The sequence below is a fragment of the Sparus aurata genome, chromosome 17 (assembly GCF_900880675.1).
Source record: "Sparus aurata chromosome 17, fSpaAur1.1, whole genome shotgun sequence".
NCBI lineage: Eukaryota > Metazoa > Chordata > Actinopteri > Spariformes > Sparidae > Sparus > Sparus aurata.
The window spans coordinates 21,578,399-21,598,957 of NC_044203.1; the positions used below are offsets into that span (position 1 = coordinate 21,578,399).

General features: G+C 42.3%; 2 protein-coding genes and 1 non-coding gene across 3 annotated transcripts; 1 reads left to right on the plus strand and 2 right to left on the minus strand.

Annotated features, from left to right (window-relative positions):
* Positions 1–1,677: 1,677 nt before the first annotated feature.
* cdh17 (cadherin 17, LI cadherin (liver-intestine)) lies at positions 1,678–15,490 on the minus strand. Its single transcript, XM_030394247.1, has 19 exons — positions 15,429–15,490; positions 13,166–13,222; positions 12,520–12,615; positions 11,196–11,333; positions 10,898–11,033; positions 10,584–10,742; positions 10,006–10,158; positions 8,118–8,323; positions 7,851–7,982; positions 7,595–7,745; positions 5,624–5,821; positions 5,458–5,534; positions 5,187–5,375; positions 4,645–4,889; positions 3,846–3,976; positions 3,433–3,654; positions 3,217–3,327; positions 2,649–2,765; positions 1,678–2,487 (listed from the first exon to the last, which is right to left on the minus strand). The coding sequence occupies exons 2-19, from the start codon at positions 13,217–13,219 to the stop codon at positions 2,405–2,407; spliced, it is 2,598 nt and encodes an 865-aa protein (XP_030250107.1). The 5' UTR covers positions 13,220–13,222; positions 15,429–15,490; the 3' UTR covers positions 1,678–2,404.
* Positions 11,652–11,724, plus strand: trnat-ugu (transfer RNA threonine (anticodon UGU)). Its single transcript has one exon. It is a non-coding gene; the product is annotated as a tRNA-Thr (tRNA).
* A 1,338-nt stretch (positions 15,491–16,828) lies between the features above and the next one.
* Positions 16,829–19,392, minus strand: gem (GTP binding protein overexpressed in skeletal muscle). Its single transcript, XM_030394249.1, has 4 exons — positions 18,650–19,392; positions 18,124–18,200; positions 17,834–18,038; positions 16,829–17,746 (listed from the first exon to the last, which is right to left on the minus strand). Exons 1-4 carry the CDS (start codon positions 19,002–19,004, stop codon positions 17,463–17,465), a joined length of 921 nt encoding a protein of 306 aa, XP_030250109.1. The 5' UTR covers positions 19,005–19,392; the 3' UTR covers positions 16,829–17,462.
* Positions 19,393–20,559: the final 1,167 nt, after the last annotated feature.

The window sequence follows — 20,559 nt, forward strand, 5'->3', positions numbered from 1 at the left end:
TCCCAGTCCTGCATTTTGCTCCTTGTGGCTTACTTGCAACGCTGCCCATGTTCCTTGTGTCTCCTGGGTTAAATTACTTTTGCTCACTTGGACTCTTGTTTTGTTTCCAGCCTTTTCCATTGTTTGTATTTTGGTTCCTTGGATTTTGGCTTTATGTTGTCATAGCTCGGCTTCCGTGTCTAACATTTTTGCATGAAAATGTCTAAAAACAACTTGATCTTTGTTATATATGTTTTGATGAGTCATATACTTTATCGTTACATTATCGTAATTCTTTCCAACAATGTTCAAATCAGTGCAATTCAATTAATGAACAACGCCTTGTCTGTAAACATTTATGCCTGAGTGAAGTTTGATATTTTTTCATCAGCAATTGTGGTTGTTTAACGGCAGCTCCCATTATCCCTGCCACCTCACACCATCACATCATATTTTGACTGAGACACGAAGCTACATATTGTGAATTTGAATAATTTAAACTTAGAAAAAAACAACATTCAGGTTTCTTTGTGATGATGAATGAATTGCTGAGACATTGGCCTACTGATTTGTTTAAAGTCAAGAAGGTCTCATGACGCTCCGTGAAACTTTAGCGACCGTTAATGGGGATCAGCGACCTCTGGTCTGGAAGAACAGTGGTAGGCCGAATAAAAGACAAATAAAGGAGCTAACGTAATGCTGTCGTCTTCTAACACTGTCATGTAGTGCCATTCAGTCAGAAAATAAGTTGTTCTTCCAGTGGCACAGAGAATACACGTCTACCATGTTGCTCCAGGCAGAGCTCTTCTGTTTAGGTAATAGAGGATAAAGATAAGGTTTAGTGCATGGACTGTAATTTCTGCTATAACAGCAGCGCTCTGAGAGTGTGAGTGATTGACTCCCAACTTTGTAAAAACAGTTTTACGCCTTGATAACATGCGAAGGATCAAAGCAGCGTCTCTCAGCGTTTTGAATATAATCCGAGCAGGAGTGGAGTATTTACAAAACACAGCCATTGCATTCATGTTTTCATAAGGTTGCCTGAGTAAATGAATATTCATAACACTTGGCATGTGCCTACAAGAGAAAAAGAGGGGAAAAGAGTGACCAGACCAAACCGGAAAAAACAAAGAGAAGTGCATCAGAGCCTCATTTTCATTGGTGAGGGACCGCGGGCTGCTGAGACACTAGAAATACTAAGACATGACAGCAGGGGTCGTCAAACAAAAACACACACGGTTGCTCAAAAACGTGACACATGGACTGGTAGGATAGTCATGGCAGCACATGTGGTTTCCACATCAACTCTCACATGTGTGTCTGAGTGTTTTTGTAGTGTGCTGTGGCCTCTTTGTGCTGCATAAAGGCCCATCATCATGCCATTCTTCTTTCAGCCCTGCAAACAATCAGCAGTTTGTCTCCCACTGTTGAAGAGATGAGTCAGAGCATCATTCTCTGCAGGAGCAGCATGGCCTTGAGTGCTCATCCACAGACCAGCAGGGAGGGGGAGAGAAAGAGGGGTGCTACAGTAGTGACTGTAAGTGTAGAGTAAATGTCAGAAGAAAGAGAGAGCAGGGAATAAGTGAGGACCTGAGCCGCAGAAGCTCATGTCTTATGCTTCCGATCACCTGTTGCACCACACATCCGCGGTGACAGGAACACACATCTACACAGACAACAACACAAAGAAAACCAACGTGGTTCCCAGCTTCATCTTTTATTGTGAAACTGTAAGAGCAGTAAATGCTCGGTAGTTATTGTTACACAAGCAGCGTTCTGACAACAGTGACATCCTTGGTTACATCTTTTTTGTTTTTTTGTTTTAGATGGCTCTTAACATTAAAGATATTCCTGGTTGTTGCCATTAGATATTACATTCAAACAGAGGAGCATAACAAAACAGGCTCACGGCCAAAAAAAGAAATCAAATTATGTGAGACGATGAAACTGCTAATGAAACAACCTGAGTCTGGGAGTGAAATTCAAATAAATTATGTTAACAAGCTTTATAATTTCCTGATTAGCATGTCGCCACCTGATAGTTTAATTAAGTGAACGCTGCACTTATTAATCAAGCTGAACGCTTTCTTCTTAATAACATAAAATAAAGCTAAAGTAAATGTGTGTATGTGTGTTTGTACATCTACCTTTGAAAGACTTAAACGTTCAGACCTGGAGAGTTAAGTCAATACTTAAGCTTTTGTGCGAGTGGAGGTTCATTTATTTTATTTGACAAGGAATAAAATAAACATAATAAAATTTTTTAAAAAGACTGTGAGGGAGCCAGTGTTACCTAAATAAGTCTAACTAAGGGTTAAAACCTGGTTCAAGGTCCCGGGTTAGACATGTTGATGCTGATGATGCATAATGTGCATTTTATTAAAGTATAGTAGTACAAAAATGTGTGTGCATGTGTGCATAGTCTCTACATCATCCGCTCGTCCTCCTCGTTCTTGGCTTTCTTCTTGTTTTTATCAATGCGTCTGATCACTATGATGAACGCGATGACTGCAACAAGACAAAAAGAAAGAAGAAACAGACTTCAATTGTGGAACAAAATGGAGTCAACACAAAATATCACATATAATGACATCAGACAGCACTGTATAAAGGATACTGCCTCATGTGTGAGTTACGAGTCAACAGACTTGAGTTTTTTTCAGGCTTACCGCAGAATGCAAGCGTGCCAACCAGGATCCCGACGGTGGCTCCTGTTCCATAAATGTGGCCATGGCGCCCTGGAGGCATGTAGCAGTAGCCCAGCTCCGTGCAGTTACATACTCTCACTGTCAAAGAGATTAAAGGAGAACACATGTGTGCATTAAACCTTTAACATGACCTGAGGCAATCACATGAATTTTGATTTTAAGGATCAGGCCGATTGTTAATCTCTGTATTTCTTATTGTCAACAAATCCCATGAGAAGCCACAAATCAACAATGCCTTTGTCAGTCGTTAACCAACAATCTCTCATCTCGTCCCTTGAAATGATGTGAAATCTGTCTCTGTAATCATCTAACATTAATGCACTAACGGGTTTTATTGATAGCTAAAAGTTAGATTCATGGTGGAACTGCTGAAGAAAGAAATTGTTAGCTTATAGTAATTGTAATAAATGTTTGGAAGTCTATGGCACAGAGGCTACACAGACGATCCTGTCAGCATTGATTGAGTGCTGTTTTCCATCTTTGAATGGTATTGGCCGCCACACATACCCTTTATTAAGAATCAACTCACCCTCAAACAACCGCGCAACTCCCATGCCTGCATTGTCTTTAATGGTAATGGGAAGGTGGTAGGTTTTATCTTCAGTTGGCTTTTTCCTCAGGGTCAGTTTAGCTGTTGTATCTGCATGACAGACAAGAGGAGGCAAGGAGAATGGTAGATCTAACTTTGCAACATGTCGGTTTCACATCATCTTCTGGTGTCACTACAGTTTGTCAGAGAACGTACCATCAATCCTGACAAGGCCCCAGTTCTGAGATTTTCCACTGCCCAAGACGAAGGTGAAGGGCTGGGAGAAAGGGGCGCTGTCTCCATCTTTGGCCTTGATGATGACAGGTTCGGGTTTCATCATGCAGATGAAGGCCTGGTTATTAATCATTTCTGGGGCGTTGTCGTTCACATCCAGCAGCCTCACGGTCAGGTCAAGCTCCGAGTGCATCTCGCGGTTTGCTTCAAAAGGAAATCAGAGAGCATTAAAAACATTAATTGGATCGACTTTACTTTGCTGTATAACGGTCCAATGGTTTTTTCAGCACAAAACCTAAAAAGTGTTGTAAGCTAAAATTAATCTAAAACCTGTGCCACAACAAGTCGACAACACAAAAAAGTTTCATGTTGTGATTGTGCATCTGTAATCTCACCCGTCTCAAATGCAGTGACAGTGACCGTCAAAGTCTCCAGGGTTTCTCTGTCCAGTTTGCCTTTGGTCTTGATCACTCCTGATACCTTGTCGATCTCCAGCCAGCCATAAGTGTCACCATCCAACTTGAAACTGCACAACACACAAGAGTAATTACACATAAAGACACACGCACATAGAGAGCAGATATTAGAAATAATCCATGCTACACCAGACACTGAATCGGGACCCAGTGGAAATAATGGTAGTCAAAACAAATCAATTTTCGGTACACGTGATAGTTCTAATAGATGAAGCCCCAAACTGGCAGCCAGTACGGAGCAGTAACGTTAAAAAACCAAGCCAATGCTGATCTAATGGAACAATTCCTAAACTGTGAAAGCTACCGTGTGTGTGTGTTCAGTCTTCAATTACACAGCACGTCTTGTTTGAGTCCAGCTCTTTAACTGCAGAACAACATAGATATAGTCACTCTCCGTTAGCTTTCAAAGAGGATGTTTTGAAGTCTGTATTTGGGAAACAGCTTGCAGCCAATTTAGGTGCACCAACCCCCCACACAAATTTCATCTAAGGGTGGGGTAGATACCTCTGTTTAGGTTTAATAATCTTTGGTTAAATTCCCCTCATGTCACACTGCATAGGAAGTTAATATTGATACTTAAAGAAGTTCAACAGCTACGTATAAGTAAAGTTGGGGATTTTCCTAGTCGCTTAACAAAGTCAAATCCAGGGTATACAGTAGCTACTGTTCTTAAAGCAGTTCTGATAGCAGTGATGAGAAGCTATCTGTGTGTGTTTACTTGATGTCTTTGCCCTCTGGATCCTTCGCCTCCACGGTGAGCAGCACTGATCCCTTGGTGGTGTTTTCAGGCACAGTCACTTCCAGAATGTCCGAACTGAACTCTGGAACCTCGTCTATGTCGGTGACAGAAATGGAGAAGACGGCCGTTGATTCACTGCCGTAGACCAGACCCGTCATTAGGGGCTCTGGGTTGCGGGCATCAATCTTGAGGTCGTAGGTGGACGCGGTCTCAAAGTCCAGAGGCTGTTAGGACACAAGCAGGCTGGTTTTACATGTTGGGTTTTAGACTGTTGACATCTTGGACTTTGGAAGATTATTTCTATTTTCCAACATTTTATATATTAAATCATAAATTTACCATATTTTACAAAATAATCATTAATGAGTTGCAAACCTTTACAAAAGTATACCAAATAAATACAAAACACACACCATGGGAGGTGAATTTGCGTACTTTTAGAAAAAATAAGGCACCTCCTATGTGTCAGCAAAATCATCTGCGTGTGTTGGGTTTCGATGTAGAGAATGGAGATTCCGTACCTTAGCTATGACCAGGTGGCCGACGCCGTTGCCATCAGTTTGCACAGCAAAAACACCGTCATCATCGCCAGCAGAGATGTGGAACTCGATCCGGGAGCTGCCGCTGTCCGGGTCATCAGCGTCTGTTGCTCTGATGGTCAGCACTGTGTGTTCAACAGGAGTGTCCTCTGCTAGAGTTTGACTGCCATACTGCACACAGACACACAGCGAAACATGAAGACAAGCAGCCAACCAGCCCGAGAAACAACAGACAGCTGGGCCACATACTTACATCGTTCTTCTCGAACAGAGGCAGCTCATTGTTGACATCAATGACCTTGATGACGACCTTACAGTTCGTGCTGAAAACTGTCAGACAAAAGTCATGAGTGGACTTGGATCAAAAACTGATTTCTATCTACGTACAGGTGTGTTACATATTACAGCATGTGGGCTACCTGGGTCCTTGACTTTGATAGTGAGGTTATAAACCTGCTGGTCTCTACGCTGGAGCGAGCGCAACGCCTGAATTCTTCCAGAAGCAGCGTCGATGGAGAAAGGTGAGCCGTCTGGATTCTCGATGGTGTAAGACAGCAGGGAGTTCAATGTCCCTTCTTTATCAGCGTCATGGGCCTTCAGCTCTCCTACCTCGCTGCCTGGAACCAAAAGAGCAAGAATGTAAGATCAAACTACGTAACAGTTTTCTTATATCTTCCAGAGGTCTCTTGAGTTTGTAAGGAGTACAGTTTATCTGACTGTAGACGACTGTGGTGCAGAATCGGTCAGAACACATATTTTGAGACACGTTCTAGGAGGATAGCTCAAAAATATAAAAATAGCAAATGTTATGTAATTTAAAAAAGATATCTTATTCTATTCAGTAGGATGTTTTTGCATTTATCAGGGGTGCAAACAACAAAAATAAAACTGGCAGTGATTTCCTTCGGACTGCAAATGAGTTTGCTTTTTGTTTCAATTTCAGTCAATTTCCTCCCATTTATTCCCTAATTAAGTATTAAATATGTATGAGTTTGTTGTTAATTTCAAATGTGTGCTGTGAGTGGAGATATTATGACATTCACCCATATAAAACTGAATTTAAAAAGATTATAGAATATCATGGAGTAAAATGTAAGGGTTGTTAGACGGACAGAACAACAGGGTAGATGAGGTCAATCCTTCTCTCTCTCTGCTCTGAGTCAACATGTTTGATCATGTTGTCATTTTAAAGTTGCTCTTAAAGGTTTCTTCTTAAGTAATCACTCACATAATGGAGTCATCTAATCAGTTATGATTTATCATAGTCGAGGTAGCTACCCAGCAGGTAAGTAGTTACAATCAGCCCCAGCTTTACCAGCTGTATCATTAAAGAAAAATTATGTGATTTGTTTTTACCTCAAACTAACAGCTTCAAAATCATTTTAAAGGGTCAGTGTCTTGTAATCAGGTGAATGGTGTCTCTGTCGTCTTGTCTCTGCACTGTGTAACTTGAGTGAGAGGGCAGGATCACAGCGTTACACACGTTTACTTCAACACACAAGATTTCAACACATGACATTGTTGTGAGGAGTTTTGTCACAGTCAGCACATACTTTACGTCTCACAAATTGTTTCAGAATGCCAATTTCTACATAGTGTTGCTTTAAAGTGATGGTTTCATCTTCATGCCTCCACAGTTATCGAACGAAATGGGTCATTCTGCAGAATGTCTTGAAATATATTTTGATGCTTATACTTTTATACTTGTACTCAAGAAAAAGCGTGAATATTGAACTTTTACTTGAGCTTTAATACAGTGTGGTATTGCTATTTTTGCAATCCCACCAATTTTACCTTTTAAGTGTGTTTACGGGTCTTGGGAGGAGTATAAATCCTTTTGTGGTTCCAGAGGTATCTGCATGTAATAAAATAAATTGCCTCAAGTGGTGCATTGTGGGTGATGTAGGCACCAGGTTTTGAAAAGGAAAAAAGAACGCGCTGAATAAAAATGGTGACATCTCTGATTCTGCGGTATAGATTTTGATAATTTCCCTTTAAACCGTCAGTGTTTTAAAAGTGTCAAGGCCAGACCAGTGGAATACTTTTCCTAGTGCCAACATTACCCACAATGCAACTTAGACACTGGGTGAGACTGGAGGCAATTTCTCACATTACGAGCAGGTTCCTCCGGAGCCACGAAAAACTTTACATATGCAATAGTACTCGCCAAGAACTGTAAACACACTTGAATGTGTAACATTGGTGAAATTACCCTTTATGTGAAGGATTTTACTATTTCTCCCACCTTTTTGTACTCTAAAACAGAATGCAAAGCAAACACAAGATGCAATAGTGACATTGCAGCGAGATAATAGAAGTTTACTTAGAGGCAGCACGTAGTGAGATTTGCTCCATGAATGGGTTATGTCATGATCACACACACCACTTACCTACAGGCTCACCCTCCTGCAACTCAAATACACTCTCCTCGTTTTCACACTCTGGAGCGTTGTCATTTATATCATCCACTATGACATGAATCTCCATGGGTGGATCCACCTCGTTTCCACTGTTATCTGTTGCCCGCACCACCAGGATGTACTGAAACAGAACCAACATGGTTACAAGAATAATCCTTAGACGTGAGTTGTTACTTCTGCTTGAGAATGAGAGATTTATTGAGCAAGCTAAGAATGTGACATATACCATGTCCTTGTCCTCTCTGTCCAGCTCCTCTGTCAGATGTATATCCCCGTCTTCTGTGATCTGGAAGGGGAATTTCAGCTCTCGCTCTTTCTGCACCAACGCATAGACGGCGTTGGGCTCATTAGACTGAACCTGGATTGAAAAAGGCACAGAACGAGGCGGTGAGATGGTCAGTTAGTAGATATAGTATGTATGATGTGTGTTTGTAGTTGAATGGGTCTGAATTTGTGACATTTGCACAGAACTAGCATGTGCATCCCACCCCACCTTTGCGATGGTCAGAGGGTACGTTTCCCGCAAGTGTTCCTCCACAGGGATCGGTCCAGGATTGACCCACAGGTTCTGCTGCACGACAATATGCACCTCGGTGTTTCCACTCAGCGCGGTCTCTGACGCTCCTCCAAGATCCTGCACGCGCACAATCAGGGTGAAGTCTGGATCCACCAGGGGGTCCACATTACTCCGCCTCATTTCTGAAACCACAGAGGAAACAACAAAAACAAAAGTTCAGTGGGTTGAACATGACAAGAAACATTTCAGAAAGACTGAAGGATTTTGAGAAGCAGAGTCACAAGGACGAGATGTTCGAGGTTTTTTCTCGTCCTGATCCTATCATAGAAATTAGTGATGGCTTAACCACTCTCCCCTCGCTGAACTCATCAGCTTGACACCCAATAAATCACACAACCGGCACTAATCACTGACAGTCGTTACGGTCTGTGTTTCTCTACATCGGCGCCAGCTGTCGACTTTCACGCCCCACAAATCCCTCGACTGGAATCACTCATCACTTTCTTAGATCTTCGAAAGGACACGTGGCAGTTGTGTCCCACCGCTCACACTGCAGATCAGTGCTACACTCTTCAGAAAATTTTATAATTTTATGATGGTGGTTTTTTCTTCTTCTTCTTCTTCTTCAAGCTTTTCTTGTGGAATTCTTAGTTCATATGTTTTCTTTTCTGCAGCATGCGCATCATTTAATCTGCTAATTATTTTTCTTTTTTGGTTTGGCATTGAATATTCAGTTTAGAATTTGGAAAATAGAAGAAAAATAATACCCATCACAGACTCCCAGAGCCCAAGATGATGTCTTCTTTCACCCAAGCAGCTGTCCAATGACAGTCGCCTTACCATATAATAGAAGACTTTGAATATCACGGTCATTGTGACAGCAGAAACCAAACCGAACACTGTCTTCTGGCTGTTCATCACTCTGGCCACTATGCACAGTTGTTTTTTTTAACTCGTTAGACACCAAATGCTTAACGCTTTAACATTCTTGTAAAAAGTACACACTCCTTGACAAACTGCAGCAATACACATGTTCTCTACATGCTGAAATGTCGCTGTGGTCTGGTTTATATCGAACAAACTGAAAGCTTTAAAGATTTACATAGAAGACAAAAAGCAGACACAAAAAACGTGTCGGTTGTTCAGCATTAAACACAGGCTGACCGAGGCTCTGCAGCATCATTCAAGGTCTTTGGAGTAGAAAAGTATTAGACTTTTCTGAGAGGTGAGGACATTATGAACCCACGGCTATGCAGTTCAGCCTTTTCCGTCTGAATGAAGAGCTGAAGATTGAATTTGGTTTTCTCTCATTTATTATACTTGGTGGTTGCAGTGCTTGTATTTCTGGCACTTTATCTTTGGAACTTTAAGTGTGTCCAGTGCATGGGGTGTGGCACTTGGATCCATTTTCTAATACATTTCTAATAATTTTCAACCAGTTACGTAATGACAATTGTACCCCTGTTTTGGATTAACATTGACATTTGACATTTTATGTTTGCCTTGTGTTTTTCTGACAAAGTAGTGATGAAACATTGTTTAGTTTTTTTCTGCATTATTAAAGGTGCTATTTGTAAGAAAAGATGATTTTTGTGTCTGAATCTCGTCAAACATTGACGCTTTGGGATGGCGGGCAATGTTTAGGATTGAGACCAAAAAAAATCAACTTTTCTTACAAATAGCACCTTTAAAAACTGAAAAGCAGTAGATTGGCTCCTGTCCCTTCCCCCCTCCCTCAGATAAAATATATTATATTCACATTTGTGAAGACAGAATAATTGTATTTTCTTGCTTAACTTTGACTTATGATATGATATGACAAGTTATTGCTACAGCTTCACACTGGACACATCTGTATACAGACCTGCTCTCTGCACACAGGTGAAGAAGGGGTTTTGTTCGTAGGGGAGCTTTGGCTGTGGACAGTAGTCGTCAAACTTTGATTTCAAAGCCTCAATGCTCCGATCAGCTCCTTTGCTGTACAGGATACCTTCTCTGGCCTTCAGCATCTGGCTCCCTGTTAAAGAACACACATCAAATATTTTTCAGTAAAGCTCTTCACATTACAACCATGTTTTCCGACAGATTGTTGGAAGAAGAACATCTCTGCTGTCTCAAGGCCGTCTGAGAAACGTGACGAAAACTTTCTCTCATACTTTCTCTGTGAACTTCTTTATTTGCTCACTCACACACACGCTCAAGAATAATCTGTGATCAACATCACGCGACACATTTAGGCAATCTGCCTCCAGTCAGCGTTAATCTTGAGCACATAGGATGAGCTGTGTAATCTGGATTTGCAGTGGCACTATACTGCCAGATTACAGGCAGAGATGGACAGATTATAGACTTTCCCACGGGCAGTGCACCTAGTTCTGTGTGCCAGTGTCTGGGTTCATGTCTGTGCACTCATTAGTGTGTGAGCAGGCATATGTTTAATACCGTCTTCCGTGGTGGAGATCTCTCCAGTTTCAGGGTTGATCTGGAACAGGGGGGTGTGGAGTCTGTTGGGGATCTGGCTGACCAGGCTGTAGCTCAGCTGAGCGTTGGGGGTCTCTGGGTCGTCCTTATCCAACGCAAACACACGGGTAAATGGGACACCTGGACCAACAGCCAAAAAGTTAGGTTCAGTTCTTCGCACAGTGAGATGTAAGCACAGGGGTATCAAGAACAGGGAAGTCTAATGACAGAGACTTAGCTGTTGCACGGTGAACAATTAGAAAAACTGTAATACTCCTTATGCATGCAACACACACCTGCCGGATTGTGTTCTCTAACCAGAGCTGTATAGACACTTTGGTTGAAGTACGGAGCTTTGTTGTTGACGTCCAACACATTTATGGTGACATAAACTGGGCCTTCCACAACTTCATCATCTGCCAGTGCCTCCACCTGGATATTGTCACACACACACACACACACACACACACACACACACACACACACACACACACACACACACACAAGTATCGATACATACATTTTGTTTTATTGATATACAATGTACAACTATAGCTTTTTGTGTGTTAGTAAGAGGAGAGAGGACCACCTCACCATGATGATGTAATGGTTATCTCGAGACCAGTCCAGAGGCCTCTGCAGGTACAGCCACCCGTCATTTGAAATACTGATGTCTTCTTTACCTTCTCCACTCAGCCTGAAATTATTAACACCTGCACTGGTCACCTGAAACTGTGGATTGGAGATGGGGATGAAGAGAGCAAAATGAAAACAATAACTAATGATTTGTAGCTGTTTGGGACTCAACATTATTGAATACGCATGACAAGCTGTATGGACAAATTTCATTTTTTGAATTTCATTTTTGTTTGTTGTTTTCTACATTTTAAGTTCCCGTCTACTTCAGGTGCTTTAAGAGAATGCTGCAACGCTGTTCTGCTGTGACGCTCAGGACACTCCTGTAACTGGTTCATCTGGTCTGGCCTCCACACCTATGACTGTCCAAGGTGTTGTGGTTTTTTTTATGCGATGATTTTCATGCTAATAAAGGGCTCTATAGCTCAGTGGTTAGAGCACTGGTCTTGTAAACCAGGGGTCATGGGTTCAAATCCCATTAGGGCCTGTTTTTCTTGCTTTTTTTTTTATCCTTAGTGGAGACAAACAAACACCTGGAACCTCCAATCCATACTAGCAGACACTGACAGGTTATCCACAAGAGAGTTGTAACATTGTTCCTTGTTGAGTTTAATGTTTAAATCTATTTCTATTAGAATTACTTTATCCTACATGTTTGAACCTGATCACATCGGGGGCTTTAAAATGGTTTCTTGGTAACTTACATGTTTAACTTTAAGAAGAGAGCCTGATACTCCACATTAGTTTGTAATGTATGTGTAATAGTCTAGTGTTGGAGGAGGACAGTGGAGATGCATAATTTAACTATATGGTGTTTTTGGGGTGACCTGGCAGCTCACCTGGTAGAGTGAACAGCAGTGGCGTGCGCAGACTTTTTGAAGGGCAGGGGCGAAAAGAAGGGCACTTTAGTGCGTGTTTTGGCTCCCAAGAGGGCGCTTTAGCACGTGTTTTACAGTATATACATACATGTAATATGTGTATAATTTTCTTTGACTTTTGATACTTACATTTATTTTTGCTAGAAAAATACTCTTGATACTCTTGTTCATCTAATGTCAGATACTTTTTTACTTTTTGATTTGAACACGATATCATTACTTTTACTTAAGTAGGATTTTTGGGTCTTTTATACGACACTGGTGACTGAAGAATTCTGATATTTTACATGATGAGACTGTTGATATTAATGCATCTTTGTGAATGAAGCATTTTACTGTTGTAGCTGGATCAAATGCACATGGTTGTCACTACTTTGTATACATTGCTTGTCTGTGTGTATTACCTGATACATGGCATAGGGCACTGGTGTTCCCTCTGACACATCCAGCACCGTGTTCTCAAACGGGCCCTTCTTCTCTTCCAGATCCTTCCCAGCAGCCTATCAGAGCACAGACACAGAGGTCAAGGGTCACTGAATATACTACAGGCTGAGGTCGAAGTGAACTTCTCACACTCATGCCCACATGTGCCCATTTTGCCGCTGCTCTGTACTGTAGCTGAATGTAGTCAGGCATTGAGGGCCATTTTTTACAGCCCGGTTATTTATTGAGCCAAAATGACACGACAATGGTGATCTTACATCCCACTGCAAGACAGGAGATCAAAGTCTGCGAAAATATGACTAATGCTCAGTTTAGTAACACCTTACACTTCCTTTCAGTGTTTTAAATAAGTCACCAAAGGTTTTCCTGCACACGTTTCGTTAACCTTGCTGACAGTAGTCGACATTTACTTTGTACAGGAGGCATCAAATATCACAAAAATTCTGCATGCATTCACTTCATGTGTTGCAAAACTGCTCATTAAATGCACATGAATAAATCTACACGTTCATCCACAGTGACTGTTTGACAGGTTCATGTACTTGAGTATTTACTATGAATATGTATTAATGGACTGTCGAGCAGCGGGCTGTGTTATATACTCACAATGCTGAGCAGGAGAGGGAGCAACAACAGATGCACCAGGGGTGTCATGATCATAGTCTGGTCGAGACGAGGAAGAGGAGGAGGACATGGTGAGGCAGGATGTTGAGAGGTGACATGAAGAGGAGGATTAAAATTACACATTGAAATGTATTCACTGTGCTCTGCTGTTAAATTACCATGCGTGTAGAAATAATGAAAATCCACGTGGCTAATTATCACTCAGTCACTCGAGAAACAATTAAACCCAGCGTGCCTCGGTACATTGGTCTCTCAACTCAGTGCAACAAGTTATTGATTCATAAGGAGCCTCACAAAGAAAAACTGTCCTCTGTCCTTGAGTCTCCACACACATACATGCTATCTCTCCCTGCCTCACACTCTGAGATGTTACTGGAATGGAAACTTACCGGAGCAGCTCCACCTACACAACCAGCTGAACTATCCACCCCAGCGTAAAGGAGAAAATGAAAGTCAAAGCTCTCATTCAACGCCATGCCGATTTCTTAAAGCCAGCCTTTTGGAGTGTCAATATGACGCAAGTACCCGAAAGGTCGAAGTGTGGGACCTTAGTGACTCTACAGTAATCTCAGAGTTCAGAACACACCTGTCTCATTATTTTATTAGAATTGATAGATAAAAAAAAAAAAAATTCTCTGCTTCTTATTAAACGTAGACATTATACAAATATATAAATATAAATAAATATATACAAATGTACTGGAATTAAAATGCACCTCTGAAGGTTATTGGTTGGATTCTGGTGAATTCCCTCTGCTTGTACAGCCTGAATTCAAACATTTTAGTGAAACAAAAGCCTGTACTTCACAACAGACACAACTCATGAATGGTGCCTTCTAACTAAAAGATTACAGGGTCAGAAGGAGGTTATTAAAGGGCCTCATTCGACCCACAAGCCACCAGTTGAGCAAGTCTGGTCTGCTTAGGGGTGCTGGTTTCCCCATGTTGGAAAAAACACAAAAGGAAAAAGGAAAAGCAAAAGGATGCCCCTGTGGTAGATAAAAAATGGTGAAATGCCCCTGAGGGTGCCCTTCTCGTGCCCTTTCTGCACACTGGTGCCCCGTCGAATCCAGCTGGTGACCTTTCTCATATTGCCGCCCCTGCCCCTTAAACATCCTGAGTCCACCACGGTCTAGAACAACTGAAGAGTCTTGATTGTTTGTATGTATGCGCTATTCAGAAAACTCTGAAAGTAAAACTAAAACGTGTATTTTCCAGCTGACATCCAAAAAATACGTAAATATGTAAGGTCATGTGACAATTTTATGTGTTTCACTCTGACAACAGTATCTTTGGTGCCTTGAAAATGGTAGAAAACTCATTCTTCCATTCAGAGGACAGCAGCACATTACTATGGCACTGATTTGGATAATGAAAAATAAAAGAAAGAAAGATACAACATCATAACATAATATAACATGAATTAAATGATCAAATAGAGGATAAATGATCACGTTTGAGATTTCTGGTCTTGGTGAGAGAGAAGGTTGAAGTCAGCTGCCGGAGAAAAGTGAAGGTGACTTTGAGTCGTGGCAAATGACCTTTATCTAGCACAGCACGCCTTTAAAGCCACCGCCGTGCTTCACTCCTTCTTTGCAAAGCACAATCTTAAATTCGCCTGAATTCCTCGTGTACCAGTTATTAGTATGTCTGCCTCCAAGTTGACCAATGCCTCTGCTGACTGCCATATTTTAACTAACAAGCCGTTGCTGGAATAACCACTTCACAGACACCCATTTACGATTGAACTGACTTCCGGTGAGGAGAAGGTTTGATAAATGTAATAAGTTACTGTATGATTGATGGGCAAAGTGGCAAAGCTATTTGACAGTGATTTAGGTGTTGCAGGCCCTCTGTTTCTCCTTTTAGCACAATGACTAGATGACCTTTCTCAGTCAAAATATCGGCTACTTCGATACCGAATCTAGTGCCCCACACAGGAAATGCCCCCCCCCCCCCCCCCCCCCCCCCCCCCATGTCAGGTGTGAGCAACAACCCAGGAAGCTGCTAAGAAGAAGAGGCTGGTTGTCAGAAATGCCCACACCTAACTCCAAGGCCCTGCCAAAGTCAAGTGAAGATCACAGCACATTTGCAACAAAAAGCGGAAAAAAACATCCCAAACATCAAGAATATCCTGTTGAAACCAACGGACGGGTTCCACTTTGTGTCCCATTCGCAACTCCAAAATCTGCTCAAAGTACTCAACATTTCAAAAACTGGGCATCAGGAGATCGAGGACACTTACCTTGCCGGAGAGATCGAGCGAGACACTCCTCACTCCTCAGACCTCGGACTCAGAGTGATCCGAACAGTGCCCATGGTGTCCTGTCAAACGTTAACCAAAGTGTTAACCATCTAAGTTTTATTGGATCTAATGATTGTCTAATCACCCTGCCCTCATGTCCAGGCAGCCAATGGGGGAGGCAGCTGACAAGAGAGAGAAAGGAGACAGGAAGAACAGAACCCCAATGCATTTAGTATTATGCAAGACAAATCCATTATTAATGCAGCTAATTTTACATAAATCCTCAAACTCTTACATTTGGAGTCCTGATTGCACGTATATAGTTCCAAAAAACTAACCAGTTGAAGGACTCTCACAGCTCTAATCAAGATTTGTTCTTTGTAAGTGCATTTGTGTGAGTTGTGAACAACAAAGATAAAAAAAAAAAAACAGTGGCTAATTATGTGGGAAATGTCTTTAGAAATCTGCTATTCAGCCATTTAAATCTCTTATTTCCCCTCAGACTTTGACCTACGCACCTCGGCTATGTTTCCTGTCAGATTTTCCATTAGCAGCAGCGCCTGATAAGGAGCTGTGTGTACACAATGAGACTAACAGATTACACTGACAGCCCGTTGCTTCATAAGAATGCAAGGCTGTGGGTCAACAGGGTAATTCAGCAGGTCAAGGCATGTATCATATAACTGATTCAACTCATGGATTTAGTTCTTTCTAAACTTTACCACCTCTATAAAGTGTATGAATGAAATGCTTTAAAGGACTGTTTTGTCATCGACTTATATTCTTTATCTCAACGACACAACCACACATGAAGCTGAGGTCATCTTCCATCCTTCCGTCCTGAGGCACACGCTGCCACTCCGAGCTGTAGGAAGCTGCTTGGAGATGAGGTTTTTGTGTGTGAGAAAAACATGCAGCGAGTGAGTCACTGCTATATAACCAGAACCTGTGACTTCAGGATTGGAGCCATTAATTCAGATGGAAGTGACTGTTACGTAAAGCACCGATCCATGTATGCAGGCAGCCTGACAGATTTTCTGTCCAACAGGCACCGACACCATCTGCAGGGGCTACTTTGAATGTTACCTTGGAAACACATTTTACCGCTTTTTCTGACAAAACAGAGTTTGGGATCTGAGCAGGCTGATGTCTAAGGCTGATGTTGTGAGCAGTCAGATCACCTTGTCCAATCAGCTGTGTCGTACACACACACACACACACACACACACACTCACGACTAATTTTGTTTCTAAAAGTTCAGCTTTAATGTCACCAACTGACTCATCTTTTATCACCACAGTTGTGTTGCTCTTTGTGCAAAGAGTGTCTCTATTGTGTGAAAGCTGAGTCACCAGATGTCGTTAGCGAGGTTGAGACGACAGACGAAATGAACAGTTTCGAACTGGATGATGTCACTTTATTTCAATAAGCAACACTGAAACTGCACAAAAGTAGCAAAATACATTACGTTGTCAATCTGGTATTTATTTACAGTAAGTGCAAAATACAACAAGTTATAAATAAACTCATCATACAAAAAAAACAACCATAATCATCAATAGCTTACTACTGGTGATGTCAGCACTTTGGGCTCGACAGACAAAAAACATTTGGCAGGAATAAGAGCAAAAGAGATGAGAGAAGAAAGGAAACAAAGGGCTAGTGTTAACGTCATTTGTTCAAAACACGGAAAACCTTGCATCCGTCTGTCAGTTGAGTTCTAACCTCCAACATTCAAGTCACAAAGAGTCTGTGACTGGAAACGTCACTTCATTTCCAGTCCATTACACAGGCTGACACACTGAGCTCAGTCCACTCAGTCTACTTCAGACAAGTATATGGATGACAGTGCAGAAATGTTCCAAACACCTATCGCGTGCACCGAGGGTGGATGTGAACACGCTGATGAATGGTGGTGAACCATCCGACTTTCAGCCTTTTAGAAGCAGGCCCATGTCCACACAGTCCGCTCTCCCGGCTGTAACCTGCTCAAAGGTTTTGTGTAGAGTTAAAACAGGAGTCTCTGTCGGGCTCCTACAGCACAGAGAGATCATGACAGGACTTTGATTTGAGCCAGAATGCCACACTGGGATTGTTCTTTGCCACCACCTTGTCGAGGAAGCGTCTGGCCTTCTTAGGAAGGCTCTCGCGGCGCATGTTACAGCTTGTGTGCCTTCGACGCTTGTTGGCCTCCTTGGAGTCTCGGCGTAGACGCAGCTGCCGCACTATGCCGTTAAAAGCCTCCCAGACGTTGTGCTGCATGGCGGCCGAGGTTTCGATAAACTTGCAGTCGAACACAGCAGCACAGGCGCGCCCCTCTGAAGCGGAGAGTCAAACATCAGTGAGCATACAGAAATAACTCATCGTTCATTACAGAGAATTAAACAGGGATTGTGTGTCCTCACCGCTGACTGACACCTCTCTGCGTCGCACCAGGTCACATTTGTTCCCCACCAGGATGATTGGTGTGTGCTGGGCAGGGCGGAGCCGGCGTAGGGTTATTCTGAGCTCCGAGGCCCGCAGGAACGAGGCTCGGTCAGTGACGGAGTACAGCAACAGGTAGGCATCACCTGTCTGCATGTGGCGCTCCTGGGCCCAATCGCTGTCAGTCTGCAAAACATACAAACATACACAATGAGATACAGGATTCACAGTACGATGTAAGCCAAGTCGACGTGTCTGTTTTTCACCTCACCTCTGTGTCCCATGTGTCAAACAAAGTTAGAGTTGCGGGCTCTCCGTCCACTTCGATGTCCTTTTCACACACTTCATCTGAAATCAACGAACACAAGAAGACGTTAGTAACATCATAGACTTAATAGGCGTTTTGTTGTTGTGCTGCATTTGATCTTTTCTGTCTGCCTGCTCTGATGCATCACATAAAAAAAGCATGTATCTGATGTGGCACATATGACTTGCGCTAAATAGAAATCCAAATGGTACATAAAACATGATGAGTGCCCTCTTCTTCACTATGAATATAATTAATCACGACTTCCTGTGTGCTGGTGCCCCTCCGCATACATGTGGTGCCCCTTTAGTTCTTTTCGCCCCTGACCCTAAAACATCCTGTGTTCACCACTGCAGGTCAAACCCTTCTCCCCATGCTATTATAAGATAATAGATTTAGTTTTTTCTCTGGATTTGGTTTGCTTCTGTTAGTATCCATCTAAAAAGTAACATAGAAATAAGTTTCAGTGTAGTCATCACGTCTTCCTCACCTCCACACAGCTCGCTGTAGTCACTGTCCATGCTGTCCGCCGCCCCGGCGAAGATGCTCGTGAAAGCCGTCTTCCCGACCCCGCTGGCCCCTAACAGCACTACCCGGTACGGACTGCCCGGTTCCGGCAGGTCCCCGCTGGAGTCGGAGGAGATGACCGAGTCTGAGGACGACCAACTCCCGCGGCTCCCATCCGACTCCCCGGCGGAGCTGGTGCAGGACTTGGAGCGGGAGATACAGGCGGGGACCCGGGTGAGGAAGCTGTCCGTCAGCAGGTGGCTGCCCGGGTCGCAGATACTCCACCGGTGCAGCTCCGTCTGCAAGCGGAGGCTGTGTCTGCGCACACTGGACAGCATGGCGACGGAATGAGGATGAGATGGATGAACTGTTCACAAGGTTTTCACTGGGAACACAATCCCAGCAAAGACGATAACACCAGTCGATTTCTTCCCCCTCACTCAAGACATAAATGTCCTTTTTATTTCAGAGAAATTCACCTAAAACCTAAGTGAGCAGAAACTATGTCCGAAAAGTATCAAAAATTTAAAAAAAGCGACAAAGATGGACTTTACTGATAAAACAGACGAGGTTTAACTCGGACATTGCAGGATGATCTAGTTGTTAAATCCTGGAGCATTTACAGCTGGGAGATGATGTCTCTGCTGCCTTCTGTCTCTGTAATCTCCAGATGACTGTCTCTGGAGCTCTGATGGGGTTTCCCTCTGGTTTATATGAGGAGGAGGAGGAGGAGGAGGCTGCTCACACAAGTGGAGCATGGATGTTGACAGTGATGTGTTGGGTATTTACTGATCTGACTCACTTTTTGAGTCACTGCCCGGATTACATTCACACGAACATGGTACTGAAATTGTTGCCCACGACAATAATATGGGAATTGAATGAAATCAAATAACTGGACGAAACAATACTTCTTTGCAGAATATATACAGCTGTAAGAGGTTTTCTGGAGATTAACAGATTTGCTCTTATAGTCACAATTCAAAGAGACACACGGCTGTAAACTGGAATGTGTGAATTTACTTATCAGGGTAAGAGTTGGATGACTTTTGTCACTTTTGAGAGAATCAATAACAGTCTTAGAAGTTGACTTTAAAAAAAACCCCTCAGGGCTTGGTAATAAATTACAAAATGTATGACAACCATTCCTGGACTATTATAATAGTGTACACTGTAAGCAATATGGCTTAATGCCTGTAACTGATAATCACGACTTTGTATAATCCTTGCAGTATTTATTTTATTTATCTTATTTTGGTATGTAATGAGTTTTGTTTTTGCTTAATTTATTTATTAATTTCCAATCAAGTTCGGGCACAAAAACATACTAGGTTAGGTTTAGGTACAAAAACATACTTGGTTAGGTTTAGGTTAAAAAACATCCCTTGTCCCTTGTCAACAGCCCTGAAGTGTGTCTGGCATAAGTAAGAAGTACTCCTGGTTTATCGGCCAGTCTTCCAGTGTGATGGGCAGTGCAGGAGGTAGATGTTGGTATAATGCATAATGTACTATATGTACAAGTTTAAAAACCAAGTAAAACATTTGAATACAAAGATGTGCTGCATCTCTCTGTCTTATATGATCATAACCAGATTGTCTTTAGGGTTTGTGCATTTTTCACAATTTTTCCCATATTTTGTAGACAAAACTCTGAATTGGTAAAATAAACTGCATTTAAATTGACAGCATAAGAAGAGAATCTATTGCAATGTCAATATGCGATAAGAGGTTCACATCTGCTCAGATCTGTACAAATCTCCGTCAGAGGCTAAATGAGAGGCTGATTTAGTTTGTATATGAATTATTCAATATTGTTGATAAAGTTGCGTGCAGGTGCAAAAGATAATAATTGATCCAAACGTCTGCTGCTGCCTCTCCAGCCTGACAAATGAT